The sequence below is a fragment of the Myotis myotis genome, unplaced genomic scaffold (genome assembly GCF_014108235.1).
Source record: "Myotis myotis isolate mMyoMyo1 unplaced genomic scaffold, mMyoMyo1.p scaffold_m19_p_29, whole genome shotgun sequence".
Classification (NCBI taxonomy): domain Eukaryota; kingdom Metazoa; phylum Chordata; class Mammalia; order Chiroptera; family Vespertilionidae; genus Myotis; species Myotis myotis.
The window spans coordinates 2459376-2478317 of record NW_023416334.1 but is presented as its reverse complement, the minus strand read 5'-3'; the positions used below and the strand labels follow the sequence as shown (position 1 = coordinate 2478317).

At 40.0% G+C, this 18942-nt stretch overlaps 1 protein-coding gene across 12 annotated transcripts in view; it reads left to right on the top strand.

Moving 5' to 3' along the window:
• The window catches only part of LOC118649389 (A-kinase anchor protein 10, mitochondrial), a 226142-nt gene that overhangs the window by 83183 nt on the left and 124017 nt on the right, over nucleotides 1-18942 (top strand). For 10 of the 12 annotated variants that reach the window (XR_004965634.1, XR_004965633.1, XR_004965635.1 and 7 more), the window contains exons 13-14: nucleotides 635-687; nucleotides 1619-1714. Coding sequence is in view for 6 of the 12 variants with exons in the window: in XM_036296394.1 (XP_036152287.1) it covers nucleotides 635-687; nucleotides 1619-1714 (149 nt within the window). In the remaining 6 variants the exon portion in view is untranslated. Of the gene's footprint in view, nucleotides 1-634; nucleotides 688-1618; nucleotides 1715-6938; nucleotides 7011-15916; nucleotides 17118-18942 lie in introns of those variants that run through there. The other 2 variants (XM_036296401.1, XM_036296400.1) reach the window with 2 other exon arrangements.

The following is an 18942-nucleotide window of genomic DNA, read 5'->3' as shown; positions in this document are numbered from 1 at the left end:
TAATGAAAGGGCAGGCTGTGTATTTCATTCATGGAGATAGAGGCTAACCTACTGCCTTGGTGATTTTTCAGCATCTGAGCACAGTTGGAGGTAGGCTTGTGTGTCTGCGAGGAAGTTGAGGGTCCTATGACTTGGACAGAGGATGACTATTTAAAACTCCACGCCCTCAGCTCATTTATCCGGCATGTAGCAAGCAGCGTAATCTGCACTTGAAGCCCTTTTGTATAGTAGTTGCTCGGGAAGGTTTGCTTACATAACAAGTAGATTGTATCTCCTAGATTCTTACCCAGAATTAAATCTAAGCCATGGCTTGCTTTTGCTCTTTTAGTTTGCTGCAAATCTAGCACCACATGGAAGTTTCTTGTATCAAATAGAAGAAAAATCCAGAACTCAGAAACAGGTTTTCAAAGGTTTTTCAAAGCATGATGTTTGACAGTTAAATACTCTATTATGGAGACATCATAATCAGTTTCTGTCAATAATAGTATTCCTTAATGTTTTAGAGAAGATTGTACCCCCCCCCCCCCCAAAAAAAAAGGATGTCCACCATGTCTGGAAGTAGCTTGTACCTAACAGCATTTTTAATGTCAAATTATGCATGAAATCTACATTCATCTTTGGCTTTGTTTACTAGGATCCATGTTCTCACAAGCTATGAAGAAATGGGTGCAAGGAAATACTGATGAGGTAAATTCTACTTTTAGTGTAAAGAGATGCCCGTTTGTAAGCAGCACCTTGTCTAATTAAGGTTTCAAGAGTCTCTTTCTTTAGTTGCCATGTTGAGCCAGTGTGGCATATCATTACTCCCTTACCCAGAACGTAACAAGAAAGGGTGGGCCTTCTTAACAACTCATAATTGCCTGGTGGAGGCTGTGGAGGTATCTTCAGCCCAGAGATTCTGGCCACTGACAGATAACCTTGTAATTAAGTTTCTATCAAACAGCAGGCATCAGTAATCAGTGTAGACACAAAAGCTTCCTTTCTCACTGTCATTTTTACTTTCAGGAATGGAGGCCTCCTTTTTGAATAGTAAAGTACATTGAGAGATGGGAGTAGAGAAAGAAAAATGTTTTTGTTTTGAGAACTAACATGAAGATTGTGTCATGTCAGGTACCGGTAGCTGATTTTGGACGACAATGAGTAGCATATTAATATATCATAGCCAGCCCTAACCGGTTTGGCTCAGTGGATAGAATGTCAGCCTGCAGACTCAAGGGTCTCAGGTTCAATTCCGGTCAAGGGCATGTACCTTGGTTGCGGGCACATCCCCAGTAGGGAGTGTGCAGGAGGCAGCTGATCGATGTTTCTCTCTCATCGATGTTTCTAACTCTCTATTCCTCTCCCTTCCTCTCTGTAAAAAAATCAATAAAATATATTTTTAAAAAATTTATTTTAAAAAAAAAATTATATATATATATATTTATATATATATATATATATATATATATATATATATATCATAGCCAGAGAGTGGCCCAGGTTCTTTCAGACATGGCAGTGTGCTTATCTAAACAGGTAGAAATTATATGCATATACAATTGTGTTTAGAGCACTGAAATGTATGTCTTGATTCTTTTAATAAATAACTGTTATCAACAGTTTCAATTATTTCTTTTAGGCCCAAGAAGAGCTAGCTTGGAAGATTGCTAAAATGATAGTTAGTGATGTTATGCAGCAGGCGCAATATGATCAACCATTAGAGAAGTCTACGAAGGTAAGGATGATTTTTGTTCTGATGTAGCTTGTTTAAAACTGAAAAGCATTAGATTCCAGGTTCTATGTATTTTAAAAAAGACATAAAAGAGCCTCTGCTTCTGCCTTTGAAGGATGAATTACTACAGGAATTACCCTCTCATCATAAACAACTAGAGAACTGGCAAACTAAATGAAACAACTATTTCCAGATATTGGGCAACAGGAAGGAGAGGGCTGTAATCCTTAAAAGAAGGATAACATTGAGGTGATCCATAGCTCACTTCTCAGAAGCAATTTCTAAAGTGCAGGTAGGGGAAAACCTAACAGAGTTCATAGTCTTGCTGAATTGACGCGTCATAAACTGAACTGGAGAGCCCAAGCCAGGGTGGTTAGAAGTCATAGAACAGGATATACCAGAAAAGGAGCTACACAGAAAGAAGGCTCCAAAGATATTTAGAGAGGTCCCTTCAAGCCTTGGTTATGTACATGTGTTGGGTGAAAATGTCCATGGCCAGGGAAAGAATACTGGAAATTAACATGCTAAACAACTCCTGGAACATGGGGCTAGGAATAGTTGACGTTTTTACTAACCGTTGTGGACAGATCTTGTAATACACAAGTCATTGGGTAGTGTCCTCGGAAACATGCCTTACTATCTGAGCTAATTTGGCTCTAGAATAAAGCACCTTAACCAAGCTTAAAAGCAGTTTTTGGAAGGATCAAACTGCTCTGTAAGTAGCAGCTGCATGCCAGAACAGAGGCCAACCCTCCTTAAATGAACAACAAAATTCAGCACTTAACAGTGTAAAAATACAATGTCTGACATCCCATCAAAAATTACCAGGCACACACAGAAAATTACCAGGCATGCAAGGAAGCAGAAAAACTTGACTCATAATCAGGAGAAACACAATCTGTAGCAAACAAACTATATAAAAAATACTGAATACAAAAGAACTCAGGAAAAAGGAGGAAAAGGAAGAAAGAATCAACGGGACAAAAAGAAAATAAATGGAAAAATGGTAGATTTAAATTAAATCATACTAATAATTATATTAAACATAAATGATTTAAATAGTCTAGTTCAGTGGTTCTCAACCTGTGGGTCTCGACCCCTTTGGCGGTTGAACGACCCTTTCACGGGCCGCCTAAGACCATCCTGCAGATCAGATATTTACATTATGATTCCTAACAGTAGCAACATTACAGTTATGAAGTAGCAATGAAAATAATTTTATGGTTGGGTCACAACATGAGGAACTGTATTTAAAGGTTCTGAAAGTTGAGAACCACTGGTCTAGCTGAAACACAGACATCATCAGATTGAAAAGGCAGAACCCAGTTATATACAGTTTATTCCTGAACAACATGATTTGAACTGCATAGGTCCACTTACACACAAAATTTTTCCATTGACTGCAGTTCAGTTTTTCCGTGCAGTTCCAAAACCTGTCTTGTCTTTAGCCGGTTTTGCTCAGTGGGTTGAGTGTCAGCATGTGGACCGAAAGGTCCTGGGTTCGATTCTTGCTTGCAGATCTTGCTTGCAGGCTCCTCCCCGGCCCGGGCTCTGGTCAGGGCTTGTGCAGGAGGCAACCAATTGATGTTTCTCTCTATCTTTCCCTCTCTTTTCCACTCGCTCTAAAAATTAATGGAGGAATATCCTTAGGTGAGGATTTAAAAAACAAAAACAAAAAAACCTGTGGTGTTCAATGACGGTCAGCTGGTCAGCTGGCTGACTTAAGTTATATGCTGGTTTTCAGCTGTACAAGCAGTTGTGGCCACCTGCCCCCCAGTATCATTCAGGGTCAACCTGCACTATACGAAGCCCACTAGCCCTGGCCGGTATGCTTCAGTAGATTGGGCATCGTCCCATGCACCCAGGGTTGTTGGTTTGATTCCCAGTCAGGGCATGTGAACAGGTTGTGGCTCAATTCCTGACAGGGGGCATGCAGGAGGCAGCTGATTGATGTTCCACTCTCACATCGATGTTTTTCTCTCTCTTGCTCTCCTCTCTCTCTGAAATCAATAAAAACATTTTTTTAAAAAGTAAACTGTAATAGCTATGTTACTACAAGTCAGAGTAAACTTCAAAAAAAATAAGGAATATTACCATGCACAAAGGACATTTATCTGATAAAAAGGTCAGTTCCTCAAGGACCTAAATGACATTTGTAAAACAATGCATCCAGCAACAGTAGAACATACATTCTTTTGGCATTTACATGGAACATTTACCATATTCTGGCCCATAAAACAAGTTTCAATGAATTTTAAAGGATTTAAATCATACAGTTCTCAGACCATAAAGGAATTAAACAGGAAATCAATAATGGAAAGATATGTAGAAAATCCCCAAATATTTGGAAATTAAGCAGCATACTTCTTAAGGTAACTCATTAGTCAAAGAAGAAATTAAAAGAGAAGTTGGAAAATATTTTTATTGAATTAAAATTAAAATTAAACAGTATTTGGAGGATACAGCTAAAGCAGTACTTAGAGGGAAACTTAGAGCGTTAAATTTAGTAGACAAGAAGAAAGGTCTCAGTCTGTTTTAAGAATCTAGGAAATAGGTAAAACCCAAAGAAAGCAGAAAGAAGGAAATTTTAAGGATAAAAGTGAATATCAATTACATAGAAAACAGGCAGACAATAGAGAAAAATCAAAACCTCGTTCTCTAAAACACCAGTTAAATTGATAAACTTCTAGCCAGACTACATGGGGGAGGGGAGGAGGAAGAGATAAGCATGAATTACCAATACCAGGATTGAAAAGGGGACATCAATACAAATCCAACAATTATTAAAATTCTAATAAGGTAATATTAGAACTTCGTGCTAATAAGTTCAACAGCTTGGCTGAAATGGAGAAATTCCTTGAAAAACAAATTTCTTCTCAATCAAGAAGAAATAGATAACCTGAATAATGCTGAATTTGAGGGGTTAATATAAAAAATTGAACTTGAGGGGTTAATATCCAAAATATATATGGAATTTAGACAACTCAGAAGCCCAAAGGGACCCAAATATTCTGATTTAAAAATTGACGAAGTGCCCTAACCAGTTTGGCTCAATGGATGAAGCGTCGGCCTGCCGACTCAGGGGTCCCGGGTTCGATTCCAGTCAAGGGCGTGTGCCTTGGTTGCGGGCACATACCCTGTAGGAGGTGTGCAGGAGGCGGCTGATTGATGTTTCTCTCTCATCGATGTTTCTAACTCTCTATCTCTCTCCCTTCCTCTCTGTAAAAAATCAATAAAATATATTTTTTTAAAAAATGACAAAGGACCTGTTTCCAAAGAAGACATACACATGGTTAACAGGTACATGAATATCACTAATCATCGGGGAAATGCAAATTAATTACAACCACAGTGAGATACTACTTTACATCTGTTAGGATGTCACTGAAGAAAAAGACATGAGATAAGTGTTGGTGAGGATATAGAAAAGAGGAAACCCTTGTTCACTATTTGTGGAAATGTAAATTGGTACAGCCACTTGGAGGTTCCTCAAATAATTAAAAATAGAACTACCACATGATCCAGCAATCCACCTCTAGAAATATATTTGAGGATATCTTGAAGAGATATCTGCACCTCCATGTTCATTTCAGCATTATTCACAATAGCCAAGATAAGGAAATAACCTAAGTGTTCATCAACAGATGAATGGGCCAAGAAAATATGTGCGTGTGTGTAATGGCATATTATTCAGCCAAAACAAGGAATGAAATCCTGCCATTTGTTACAATGTGAATGGACGTTGAGGACATTATGCTAAATGGAACAGTCAGATGGAGAAAGAAATGCTGTGTGATTTTACTTTCATGGAATCTAAAAAGTTGAACTCATCCGTAGCTGGTTTGGCTCAGTGGATAGAGCGTCAGCCGGCGGACTGTAGGGTCCCAGGTTCGATTCTGGTCAAGGGCATGTACCTGGGTTGCGGGCACATCCCCAGTGGGGGGGTGTGCAAGAGGCAGCTGATTGATGTTTCTCTCTCATCAGTGTTTCTAACTCTCTGTCCCTCTCCCTTCCTCTCTGTAAAAAGTCAATAAAATATATTTTAAAAAAATAAATAAATAAAAATAAAAAGTTGAACTCATAGAAACAGAGAGTAGAATGGTGGTTATCACGTGCTGAGGGTTTGAGGAAATGGAGAAACATTTGTCAGAGAATGCAGCCTTCTAGTTAGTTATAGGAGGAATTTGTTCAGGGGATCTAATGCACACCATGGTGACTGTAGTTAACAGTTTTGTATTATATACTTGGTTGCTTATAGAGTAGATCTTAAATATTCTCACTATTTAAGAAAATAATTACGGCCCGGCCAGCGAGGCTCAGGGGTTGAGCGTCAGCCTATGAACCAGGAGGTCACAGTTAAATTCCCGGTCAGGGCACATGCCCAGTTTGCAGGCTTGGTCCCCAGTGTGGGGCCTGCAGGAGGCAGCCAGTCAGCGATTCTTATCATTGATGTTTCTCTCTCTCTCTCTTCCTCTCTCTCCCTCTTCCTTCCTCTCTAAAATCAATTTTAAAAAATATATCTTTTAAAAAAGCAGATTCTGTATTTTAAAAAATAATAATTATGTAAGGTGATAAATATAATAACTAATCTTATTGTGGTAATCATTTTGCATTACATATGTGTATCAAATCATGTTACATGCCTTAAATTTACATGATATCAGTCAAATTGCAGGGGCAGGGAGATAAAAGGAATTGAATTGGTAGTTAAAAACCTTTTCACAAAGAAAACTCCAGGCCTAGATAGAATTTAAAGAAGAAATAGTACCAATTCTAGACAGACTTTCAGAAAATTAAAGAGGTAATATTTTTTAGTACATTTAATGAGGCCAGTATTACCGTAACACCAAACATCAAAGACATTACAAGAAAAGAAAACTATAGACTAATATACCTCATGAACATACATGTAAAATCCTTAACAAATGTAAGGAAATACATCAGAAATATATAAAAAGGATAGTACATTTCAGGAAAGCAAGGTTGTTTTGATATTTGAAAATAAATTATAGTAATTCATCATAAAAACCAAAACATGATCATCTCAATCAGTGGTTCTCAACCTTCCTAATGCCGAGACCCTTTAATACAGTTCCTCATGTTGTGGTGACCCCCAGCCATAAAATGATTTTCGTTGCTACTTCATAAGTGTAATTTTGCTACTGTTATGAATCATAATGTAAATATCTGATATGCAGGATGTATTTTCATTGTTCGCGACCCACAGGTTGAAAACCGCTGCAATAGATGCAGGAAAAAAATGACAAAAATCAACAGTCATTGATTACAAAACTATAAGGAAACAAGGAACAGAAAGGAACTTCCTAAACCTGATTAAACTGACAGCTAATTAAACTGACATATTAATGGAAAAGACTGAATGCTGCTATTTTTTTTTTTTAATCTTAATTGTTGAAAGTAGTATATACATCCCCCTTTTCCCCCATAACTCCTTCTGGCCTGCCCCAGACCTTCACTACCCTGTTGTCTGTGTCCATGGGTTATGCATATATGCATACAAATGAATGCTTCTTTTTAAGTAGGAAGAAGGCAAGGATGTCCATTTTAAAACATTTGCACTGGAGATCCTAGCCAGTGCAAGAAGGCATATTGTTCGTAAAGGAAGGACTAAAACTGGCTGTCTTTGCAGAAGGCATCATTATTTCTTTAGAAATTCCTAAGGCTGCTTTATCCAATATGGTAGTGACTGAGGAGCCATGTATGAATGATACAGAACATTACAGAAAGTTCTGTTGGACAGTAGTGTCTTAAGTAATCTACAAGCTATTACAACTACTAAGTTTAGCAATGCTGCATTATACAAGGTTAATATACAAAAATGAATTGTATTTCTATAGACTAGCAATTAACAATTGGACATTGAAAATTTAAAAACAATACAGTCTGTAGTAGCATTGGAAACCATCAAATTCTTAGGAATATGTTTAACAAAATATGTATAAGATTTGTACAATATAAACTATAAAACAACTGAGCCAAATTAAAGATTCAAATAAAAACATCATGTTTGTGAATCAAAAGTATGTGGCTAAGGTGTTATTTCTCCCAATGATGATGATGATTGAGGTATAATAGACATATAATACTAGCTTCAGGTATACAGCATATTGATTCAATATTTGTTTGCATTGGGAAATGATCCCCACAATAAGTCTACTTAATTCACCATACACAGTTACAATTGTTTTTGTAATGAGAGCTTTGAAGATCTCTCTTAGCAACTTTCAAATACACAATACAATATTATTAATTATAGTTACTATGTTGTACATTATTCAAGACTAGAGGCCTGGTGCACAAAATTCTTGTACAGGTAGAGTCCTTAGGCCTGGCCTGAGATCAGGCTGATCGAGGCCTTCCTTCCCCAGCTGCCAGCTGCTGACCAGAGCCTTCCTTTGTTCCGCACCGCCCCCTGGTGGTCAGCATATGTCATAGTGAGTGGTTGAACTTCCAAGGGGACAATTTGTATATTAGCTTTTATTATATAGGATTACTAATAGATTCAGTGTTCCGGCAGGCTTTTTTTATAGACATTGACAAGATCATTATAATATTTATTGGGAGATGTAAATGAACTAAAATAACAAAAAAAAGTTGTGAAAAGGAGCACAAAATTGTAAGACTAACACTGCTTGGCTTTACACGTATTGTAAAGCTACATGATCAAGGTGGTGTAATATTACATAGGGGTCGACAAAGATTGTTGAACAAATAGGGTGCAGAAGCAGACCGTAATTATGAAGTCAATTGATTTTTTATATACAGGGTGGGGCAAAAGTAGGTTTACAGTTGTGAGTGCACGAAACAAAGTTTATTCTTATATTATTATGAATTGTATTATTTTCCATACCAACAACTGTAAACTTCCTTTTGCCCTGCATGTGCCAAGGTAATTCAATGAGAAAAATAATGTCTTTTTAGTTTATAGTATAAAAACAACTAGATATACATATGAAGAAGGGAGGAGAAAATGAGTCTTGTTCCTTACAGCATATACAAAATCAACCCCAAATGGATCATAGACCTAAATGTAAGAACTAAAACTATAAAACTTATAGGAGAAAATCTTTGTGGTTTAAGTTAGGCAAATTTCTTAGTTCATACAAAGCATTAGATATAAAAGAGAAAAACTGATAAACTGAACTTCATCAAAACTAAAAACTACTCATTAAAAGACATTGTGAAGAAAATGAAAAGGCAAATTATGAACTGGGATAAGATATTTGCCAAACATCCTTCTGATAAAGGAATTGTATCCAAAATAATATAAAGAACTTTTAAACTCATTAAGAAGAGCAACAATCTGATGTGTTTTTTTAATGGTCAAAAGATAACAACAGACATTACACATATATTTACAGATGGCCAATATTCACATGCAAAGAGCTATCTCAACATCATTAGTCATTAGGGAAATGCAAGGTAAAGTCAGTGATATACAGCTACATACCCAATAGAATGGCTAAAATTAAAAAGACTGACAGTATCATGTGTTTGCAAGGTTGTAAAGCAATTTGAACTTCAAGACACTACTGGTGGGAATGTAAAATGCTACAGCCACTTTGAAAAACCATTTGGTAGTTTCTTAATAAGTGAAACATAAGCTACGCAGGTTTCCTTAGGGAGCTAAGTTCTTTATTGTTGGACTGATGATATTCCTCCATGAAAACTGTACCAGTCTCCTGCCCGGAGGACAAAGATCAGACTGCTAATGTCATGTTCCGGGAGCCACGTGGAAAAAAGCGAGAGAAGGCTCAGTGTTCATTACTTATACCCCCTCCCCCAGTTGCTCTCTTTTCAGCATAGCGCCCTTGTCCTCGGTCTTGCCTAATATACGACCCTAGATTTTAATCTGCTCAGGGACGCAGTCTCAGATGATTCTGCCTGTGCTGGTTTTCAGGCTGATCAGGATGGTGGAATAGCTGTAGGGCGTTAATTTCTAAAACCAGGCTTTTAAGAAACCCCTATGTTTGTGTCCACCCTCCTCCCTTTACCATAAGCACTGGTGACACCAGTCCCCGGGTTGTGAGGAGCTCCGGGTTGTAACTCAGGTTGCTTCCCAGCTCTTTTCCCTTTTCTGTTACACTCCACTTGCTTCCAGCTTTTGCAGCTTTGTTGTTGTTTCCTCTCCTGTCAGTATTTTCGTTCATCTGAAGTAGTGTGGTATTTTAATAGTGCTGTTTAAGAAGGAGTGAATTGAATGGGTGTGATGAGGGAATTCTGACTTGCCAGGAGGTAATACTCTTTCTCTATAGCTTCACCAGCTAGTTCTAGCTTTGCCCACAAGAGCCACACAAGTAACCTTTAGAAAATTGAAGACAGAGAAGAACATCCTGGGAGAAACTAAGATGGCGGCATAGATAAACACCGGGAAATTGCTGCTTCCCACAACAATCGATAAATGCATCAAAAACACAAGGTGGACATCATCCAGAACTACAGGAGGGCTGGCTGAGTGTAAATTCTACAACTAGAAGGAAAGAAAAGCACACTGCGAGCGGGAGGAGCTGCGGAGGTGGAGTGCAGAGGTACGGGGGCTCGCACGCGGAAAGGGTCTGGCACCTGAGGACGCGGCTGTCTTTTTGAATCTGGAGGGAGACACAAGCTCCCGACGGCTCTGAAATCCGGTTCCGGGAAGTCTCTGGAGACCCAGGACTCATACGGGGAGATACTGGACTGTCTGGCAGCGGGCGAGCTTGAGAGCGGCTTTCCCTCAGAGGTGCTTGCAGCCATTGCCGGGACACTGGGACTCGTGACTCCTTAGGGCAGGGCTGAGGCTCCGCCATAGCTGCTTTCTCCGCCCTTTGATTTCTTGAGACCCCGCCCCGCCCAGGCTGTGGCAGAGGCTTTTGCATATGAATGCCCCGGCCATTTGCAACCTGTAATTACCTAACCGCAGCCGGGCCAGATAGACCCAGAGCTTCCAAGAGAAGGCCCAAGGCCCCACAGCGGCTTGCATTGCTACACAGCTGAGCATCATCAGGGCACTTCCAAACTCCAAAAAAAAGGAAGGGGAATCTGCAGTTCTCTTCGTAGTTCCTGCTGTATAACCTCAGGCAAAGGCTAAATTAGCACCTCCTTAGATCCAAGAGCCACTGTACCCAGTGGTCAGAGGGGAACCATCCAGATCACAACTCCTCAGATCCATAAGGGACACACTCAGGGTGCAGTCTCAGTGAGCACCAAAGCCCCACTGAAGCAAGTCTTGCCCCAGAAGGGTGTCTCCAGCACAGAAGTTCTCCCACTGCAGACACAGCTGATTCTTGCTGCCAATTGCCCTGGAGGTCAATTCCTCCCAGTGATCCTACAACAACCAAGGCATAGCTACAACAAGACTGTGCACAAAGCCCACGAGGGGGTGCACCAAGAGTGTCCACCTCAGGTAACTGGGGAGGCTGAGCCACTGGGCCCTACAGGACACCTAGCACACAAAGCCACTCTATCAACACAGGGAAGCAGCCAAAATGCGGAGACAAAGAAACAGGTCACAAATGGCAGAAATGGAGGAAAGCAAATGATTGGATATAGAGTTCAAGGCCACGTTTATAAGGTTTTTCAAGAATTTTATGGAAACCACCGATAAATTTAATGAGTCCCTCAATAAGTATAGTGAGACTCTCGAGGAAATGAAAAAGGACCAACTAGAAATTAAGCATACACTGACTGAAATAAAGAATAATCTATGGAGATCCAACAGCAGACAAGAGGATCCCAAAAATCAAGTCAAAGATTTGAAATACAAAGAAAAAATACCCAACTGAAAAAGAAAAAAGAAAAGAGATTCCAAAAATATGAAGATAGTGTAAGGAGCCTCTGGGACAACTTCAAGCGTACCAACATCAGAATTATAGGGGTACCAGAAGAAGAGAGAGAGCAAGATATTGAAAACCTATTTGAAGAAATAATGACAGAAAACTTCCCCCACCTGGTGAAAGAAATAGACTTCCAAGTCCAGGAAGCGCAGAGAACCCCAAACAAAAGGAACCCAAAGAGGACCACACCAAGACACATCATAATTAAAATGCCAAGAGCAAAAGACAAAGAGAGAATCTTAAAAGCAGCAAGAGAAAGACAGTCAGTTACCTACAAGGGAGTACCCATACGACTGTCAGCTGATTTCTCAACAGAAACCATGCAGGCCAGAAGGGAGTGGCAAGAAATATTCAAAGTGATGAATAGCATGAACCTGCAACCAAGATTACTTTATCCAGCAAAGCTATCATTCAGAATAGAAGGTCAGAGAAAGAGCTTCACGGATAAGAAAAGCTAAAGGAGTTCATCACCACCAAACCAGCATTATATGAAATGCTGAAAGGTATTCTTTAAGAAGAGGAAGAAGAAAAAGGAACTCTTACCATTTGCCACAGCATGGATGGAACTGGAGAGCGGATAAATACCACATGATCTCACTCATTTGTGGAATATAATGAACAACATAAACTGATGAACAAGGACTGATCCAGAGACGGAGAGGCATTGATTGGACTGTCGGGCTTTGGAGGGAGGGTAGGGGAGGGTGGGGGTAAGGGGAAAAGATCAACCAAAGGACTTACATGCAGGCATATAGGCCTAACCAATGGACACGGACAACGGGGGTGGGGGGGTGAGGGCATGAGCAGGGGGGGGGGGTAGAGGGTAACGTGGGGACAAGGACACATATGTAATATCTTAATCAATAAAAATATATTAAAGAAAAAAAAAGAAAATTGAAGACAGCCACTTAGTTCCCTCCCTGTCTGTTCTTCAAGCCAAACATTCTCAGTTCAACCTTCAACCACGTTGCTTTCTCTAACTTCATTTGAGTCACAAAAACTTAATGTGATAGGAGAATTTCTCATCGTATTTTTGTGACATCATTAAACTCCTCTATCATTTACATTACCAAAAATTAAGAATCATTAAATATGTTCAAATAACATCCCATATAACCCTCAATAGTTTGGAGGGCTTGAATTTAGATTTAGGTCCAATACCACTTTTTCCTTGTTAACTTTCTAGACAACTTGTCACTCTAAGAACTGTCATTAGTAGAGCTTGATTTAATTTTGTTAACTTTAATTTTTTAATTACAGTTGATATACAGAGCTTGGTTTAATTTTTATATTTTTACTGAGCTGATTCTTGCCAAAGCTCTGTTCAGTTTTGCAGACTCTATCTTCTTTTCTTCGTGAGGGTGATAATTTTTGTCTATATTTAATGTTATTGGCTCCGTCAAACCTAGAATAGCAGAGAGCAAGATAAGGTGTATTAAGAAGTGCAAGGTAGGTGTTTTTGTGATTCCCCATTATGTTGGTGGTCAAATGTTTGTGAACATGAAAATGTTTTTTAGAAACTATTTTGGACCCTGGCAGGTGTGGCTCAGTTGGTTGGGCATTGTCCCGTGCACTGAAAGGTTGCTGGCTGGATTCCTAATTGGGCACATGCGCAGGTTATGGCTCCATTGGGCTCCATCCCAATGGGAGGCATGCAGGAGGCAGCCAATCAGTGTTTCACTCTCTCATCGATGTTTCTCTCTTCCTCCACCTCTCTTCATCTCTCTCTAAAAATCAATAAAAATACAGTCAAACCTTGGTTTTTTAATATCTCCCATCTCAAACAATGCGTTCTCAACCAAGTTGTTCACGTGGAAAAAATGTCTCAGTTATTGAAAGAGCTTGGTTTTCTACAGCCCTTTCTGGCTGATACATCAGCATGACAAAAAGTGTCTCTCAGGCCACAAACAAAGGAGAGAATGTGCTAGTATGAGTCAGTTTACCATAACATCTCAGGAAATTGTGCTGTGAATATTTTTGTGGGTTTGTTGTTGTTGTTGCTAGAGAAATGAGAACAATTTTAAAACATAGGCCATCAAGAGTGCTAATGTTGCTAAGGTGTGAAGGAAACAATGATCACAAGCAAATAGAGAGGTAGAAAAACGATTGTTGAGCCGTAGCTGGTTTGGCTCAGAGGATAGAGCATCAGCCTGCGGACTAAAGGGTCCCAGGTTCGATTCCGGTCAAGGGCACATGCCCGGGTTGTGGGCTCGATCCCCAGTGTGGGGCGTGCAGGAGGCAGCTGATCAATAATTTTCTCTCATCATTGATGTTTCTATCTCACTCTCCTTCTCCCTTTCTCTCTAAAATCAATAAAAATATATTTAAAAAACAAAACTGTTATTGATTTGGATAAATGAAAAGCAGGTAGCCAGTGACAGCAAGAGAAGAAGCCAGCCACCTGCTGAGTCATGAAAGACACTCCTGGAATGAGTGCTGGAAGTGATTCCTTTAAGCAGCGGTTCTCAACCTTCCTAATGCCGCAACCCTTTAATACAGTTCCTCATGTTGTGGTGACCCCCAACCATAAAATTATTTTCGTTGCTACTTCATAACTGTAATTTTGCTACTGTTATGCATCGTAATGTAAATATCTGATATGCAGGATGTATTTTCATTGTTACAAATTGAGCATAATTAAAGCATAGTGATTTATCACAAAAACAATATGTAATTATATATGTTTTCCGATGGTCTTAGGCGACCCCTGTGAAAGGGTCATTCAACCCCCAAAGGGGTCGCGACCCACAGGTTGAGAACCGCTGCTTTAAGGCTAGTAGGGGTAGTTCGATAAATTTAAAAATGAAGTGTTTGTTTATAGATTAAATAGTGCATTAGACTTTTACTCTATATAAGAAAGGTTAAAACGGAATTGTCTGGAGGTCTGGAACGAATTAATTGACATTATTTCTAATGGGGAAAAATGGTTTTGTTTTTGAACAAATCACTTCTTTTTTTTTTTTTTTTTTTTTTTTTTTTTTTTTTTTTTTTTTTTTTTTTTTTTTTTTAAATATATTTTATTGATTTTTCACATAGAGGATGGGAGAGAGATAGAGAGAGTTAGAAACATCGATGAGAGAGAAACATCGATCAGCTGCCTCTTGCACATCCCCCACCGGGGATGTGCCCGCAACCCAGGTACATGCCCTTGACCGGAATCGAACCCAGGACCTCTCAGTCCGCAGGCCGACGCTCTATCCACTGAGCCAAACCGGTTTCGGCACAAATCACTTCTTGAACAGCCTTCCAGAACAAATTAAGATCAAGAACTGAGATTCCACTGTATTAAAAAAAGAAAATAAACCATTTTGGAAAGCAGATGTATAAAATTAGGCTTTTCATTCTAGGTATATTCAGATGTTATTACCATGTGCTTTTCATGTTTAAGGTGCACAGATATATTTTGCAGTATTGGGTGTTTTAGGCTTGCTGGGCCTTCTCGTTGGCCGACCTCTCGGGGCCAGCAGTGACTGGCGTGGGAAAGCACGAGGCCAGCAGCACTGGCTCACCAGGAGCACGTTTTAGTCAGTACGTGTGACCTTTTGCAAATGACTGTCCTTTTCCAGTCTCTTATTTTCTTACCAGAAATCAGAGAAATTGGACAAGAAAAATCTCTTAAGATCCCCTTCTCTCATTCCATGATTTTATGAACGTGAGAAGTCCTCTTTATCCTGTGTTGCTACCTCTCTGCTTTGAATCTGCTACTCTGCATTTGCCTGAAGAGTATTTGGCATTGAACATAAACTGCCTTACAAGCATTACTGAATTGTTTCCTGTGTGGATGTCCCATCTCACAAATAACACGGACCATGATGTCTTCTGTGATATTTGTCTCCTCCCAGTCCTGCGAGCAAACAGGCACTCGGCCTCACAAGTGTGGTCATTTTTTCTTCCGAGGGCATTTGACTTTCATATCGTGGTTCTTCCTTCACTTAATGAATCCGCTGTGCGTGGTCATTTAGGTTGTTTTGGGTTTTTCCCTGTTACAAACAATATTCTAATGAGAGTCTGTATATGTAAGTCCTTGCCCTCTCTTAGGAGTATGTTGTTGGTTCATTCCTAGAGGCAGAATTAGTCTGTCATAAAGTAGATATTTTGTTCTAATATCTATTGCCAAAACGGAAAGATAAAAGCAATTCTGGGTGCCAGTCCTTGTTATGTAGTAACCTTAGGACAAGTTACTTAACCTCTTTAAACTTTCATTCACACATTTGTAAATAAAGATAATTGTAGTGTTTTACCTCACGGGTGGTAGTCGGAACTGGTGTGTAGTAAACATTCACTAAGTGTTGGTTCCCTTCTTCCTTAGTCTAATATCCTGTATCCCTGGTTATAGAAATGTACCTGACCTTTTTCTTTTTCTTTTTTTCAGCTATGACTCCATCCCTGAGATAAAGGAAATCTGCTTTTGAAAAATAAGAACGTTTTTCCTTTGGTTGGATTTCTAACACAGCCAATGAAAACAAAGCTCTGTGTTTCCTTTCTCTGATGTATCAGCTGTTGTTCCCAGCAAGAGTGGCAGACAATCCTGGACTTCCACCATAAGCAGAGTGACACGTAGACATATTTGCTGCACAAGATGTTCACAAGCGAAAGTCATAAAGAGACAAAGTGGTATTGTTTACATTACTAGAAAATTAGTAGTTTTCTAATGGCAATAACCCATTTATGAGAGAGTTTTAGTCCACTGGAACAGACAGGGACCACACACTGTGGCAGGCAGGTAAGCGTAGAGCTGATAGTTGATGCACACTCTGTAGTGGTCGCCCACCCTTAATGGCATTGTAAAGTGGGTACCAGAGGTGCTTTGCTTTGGCCTCTTGAAACAAGTGGGAGTCAGCCCCTCCGAGAGGGCCGGGCAGCTGGGGTGGCGGTGCGTGCTCAGACCCTGTTCCTCAGTGGCACGGGGCGAGGCTCCGTGTAGTCTGCCTGCACAAAGGCATTGGTTTGGAAGGAAGCTGATATGTCACAGGTCAAGTCCAAGTGACATTGTCCTTCTTTTTGGCAACACTATCCAATTTTCACATTTTAATGGCTCCTGAGATGCAGTATACTTACAGCCGGTCTCTCCCCTGCTAGCCCCAGGGCGAATCTCCTGTGCTGCTAGCATTAGGACTTCTCCGCTGGAGTTGCGTGCTCCAGGTCATCTAACTTCCCTTCAGAAAACATCATAACGGTCACTCCAGTGTCCCCCTGTGGGACCTTGAGCAATGTTTATTGCTGGATTGTATGGTTTTTTTTTAAGAAGGTGAGAGGGCAGGGTCTGGGGGGAGGAAAAGCACTCACTTTTAATTGTCTCCTCTTTCTTTGCTCTGAGCTGGAAAGTATGCAGCGGGTGGCCTCCCTCCTGCCTGTCTCTAGGACAGTAAGAGACTGCCTCGCTGCACTTCTGCTCCGTTGGCTCCTGGGTCTGCTGATGGGCTGCCGCATTGGCGAATGCACTCCGCTGGCCAGGCGATTCAGTGGTTCCCACCACATAAGACTGTCTGAGAGGAAAGAGTGTTCTTAGGTGTGACTGCTTGTGCTTAGACTTTGCAAAAAAAAAAAAGACACAAAAAAAAGATTTAAAAAAATATATAAATATATGTAATTATTAATCACCTCTGTCCTTGAGAAAGTCTTGAATGAATAGAGAATTTATTCCACTGCAATATTTGATTGTATAGAGAGAGGCACACTCTTTCATCAACAGAAGAAGCAAGAAGGCTGTGTATAAGTTTTTGGTACTATGTACCACCTCTGTTATTCTTCTAGAGCTGAAGTATTCATGTACTTAAACCATATTCTATTTAATTGTGTTTGATTTTAAATATATATCTGAATTATATTTAAAATTGTGTCAACTTTCTGCTTTCAGGGCATTTATAGCTCTTCTATTAAAATTGTTGATTCTTCCAAATATTTCCATTTGCTTTACAAAAACCCAGAATAGGAGCCACTACTGGACTTAGATCTAATGTTTTATGAGGCGTATGTTCTGTGACTAACTCATTTTGTTCTTTTAACAAAATATCTCCATCCATTTCACTTTGCTTCAATCTTTAAATTAAAGAAAAGCAACATAAAGGTCATAGGATAAAGTGTGGTTTTAGGTGACTCTTGCTGCCTCTGCATGTTTTGGAATAACAATTTCTGTGAAGCTCTAGGCTATTTAAATTAGTGCTTTTCATTAAGATACCATCTGATCAATTCTTCGTGTACATTTTGTGCTTCTGAGCTAAGGATGTTAGTAGTTGTAGGGTTCTTCTAGGAAGAATAGCAAGTTTGAGACTCAGTTACTTTGTCTGCCCCACATGCCATGGGACAGAAGCAGAATGTGACCTGAAATATTTGCCAGATTTAATATGTGACCTAAAGTAGATCCTTGTACTTACCTTGATTACCCACTGTGTTTCAGGCTATGTGCAGTGCGCCCACAAGATGTGATTCCCGCCCCAGCCCGTTTGGCTCAGTAGGTAGAGCACCTGGGTTCGATTCCTGTCAGGGGTGCGTACCTCAGTTGTAGGCTCCTCCCCGGCCCAGGCCCTGGTCAGGCTCGTGCAGGAGACAACCAATCTATGTGTTTCTATCACATCAATATTTCTCTCTATCTTTCCCTCTCTCCTCCACTCTCTAAAAATCAATGGAAAAATATGCTTGGGTGAGGATTTAAAAAAAAAAAAAGATTCCCTGGCAGGGTTTTTATAGGTTCAAGGAATTAGTTAAATGTCCATCCTTATGTTGTTGAGATCAATGCATATTGTTAGGAAAATAGTTAGTGAGAAAGTGATAGCTTTTGCAACTTGATCTATCCTTATCACTCCTGAAAGATTTGATAAAAGTAAGAAGCAAATGTGAACCCAGTCCAGTGAAGAGCAATAAACAGGAAGCAATACTCTGTAGCTTTCTACTTGGCTTCAGGATTCAGTAGAGCTTTATGAAATGTAAGTAATTTACGGAACTGAAACTTTGACTAGTTCAGTAGGAATTTGGAGGGGGAGGTCACTGAATCATAGAAAGTTACATACTTTGCTGTTTCATTTAAGTACTGATAGCTAAGCACCTGAAGCGGCTGACCTCACTCTAATGACTTCGTTTGGGGTGCCTGCCTGGCTCACCTGGACCCTGCCCTCACTCTGACAGGAGTGGGGACCATGTTCGCATACACTGACCTTTTCCCTCCCCTCTCCCACATAGCAGTCAGTTGGACCAGGGTTGAACTCCTGATCCAAACATGCCCAAGAAAATTCTTTATCTTAAGAATTTTGCAGGGGGAATAAGGGATACCAGACACCATCTTAAAAGTTAGGTAGGACACTTTAGCCAGCACTGCAAGGAGAGGCAGAGAGGTTTAGAAGTAGAAATACAGAGAGAAAAGGGTCTGAAAAGCAGCTGCCCTGGGAGCCCTGAGGACTTGGT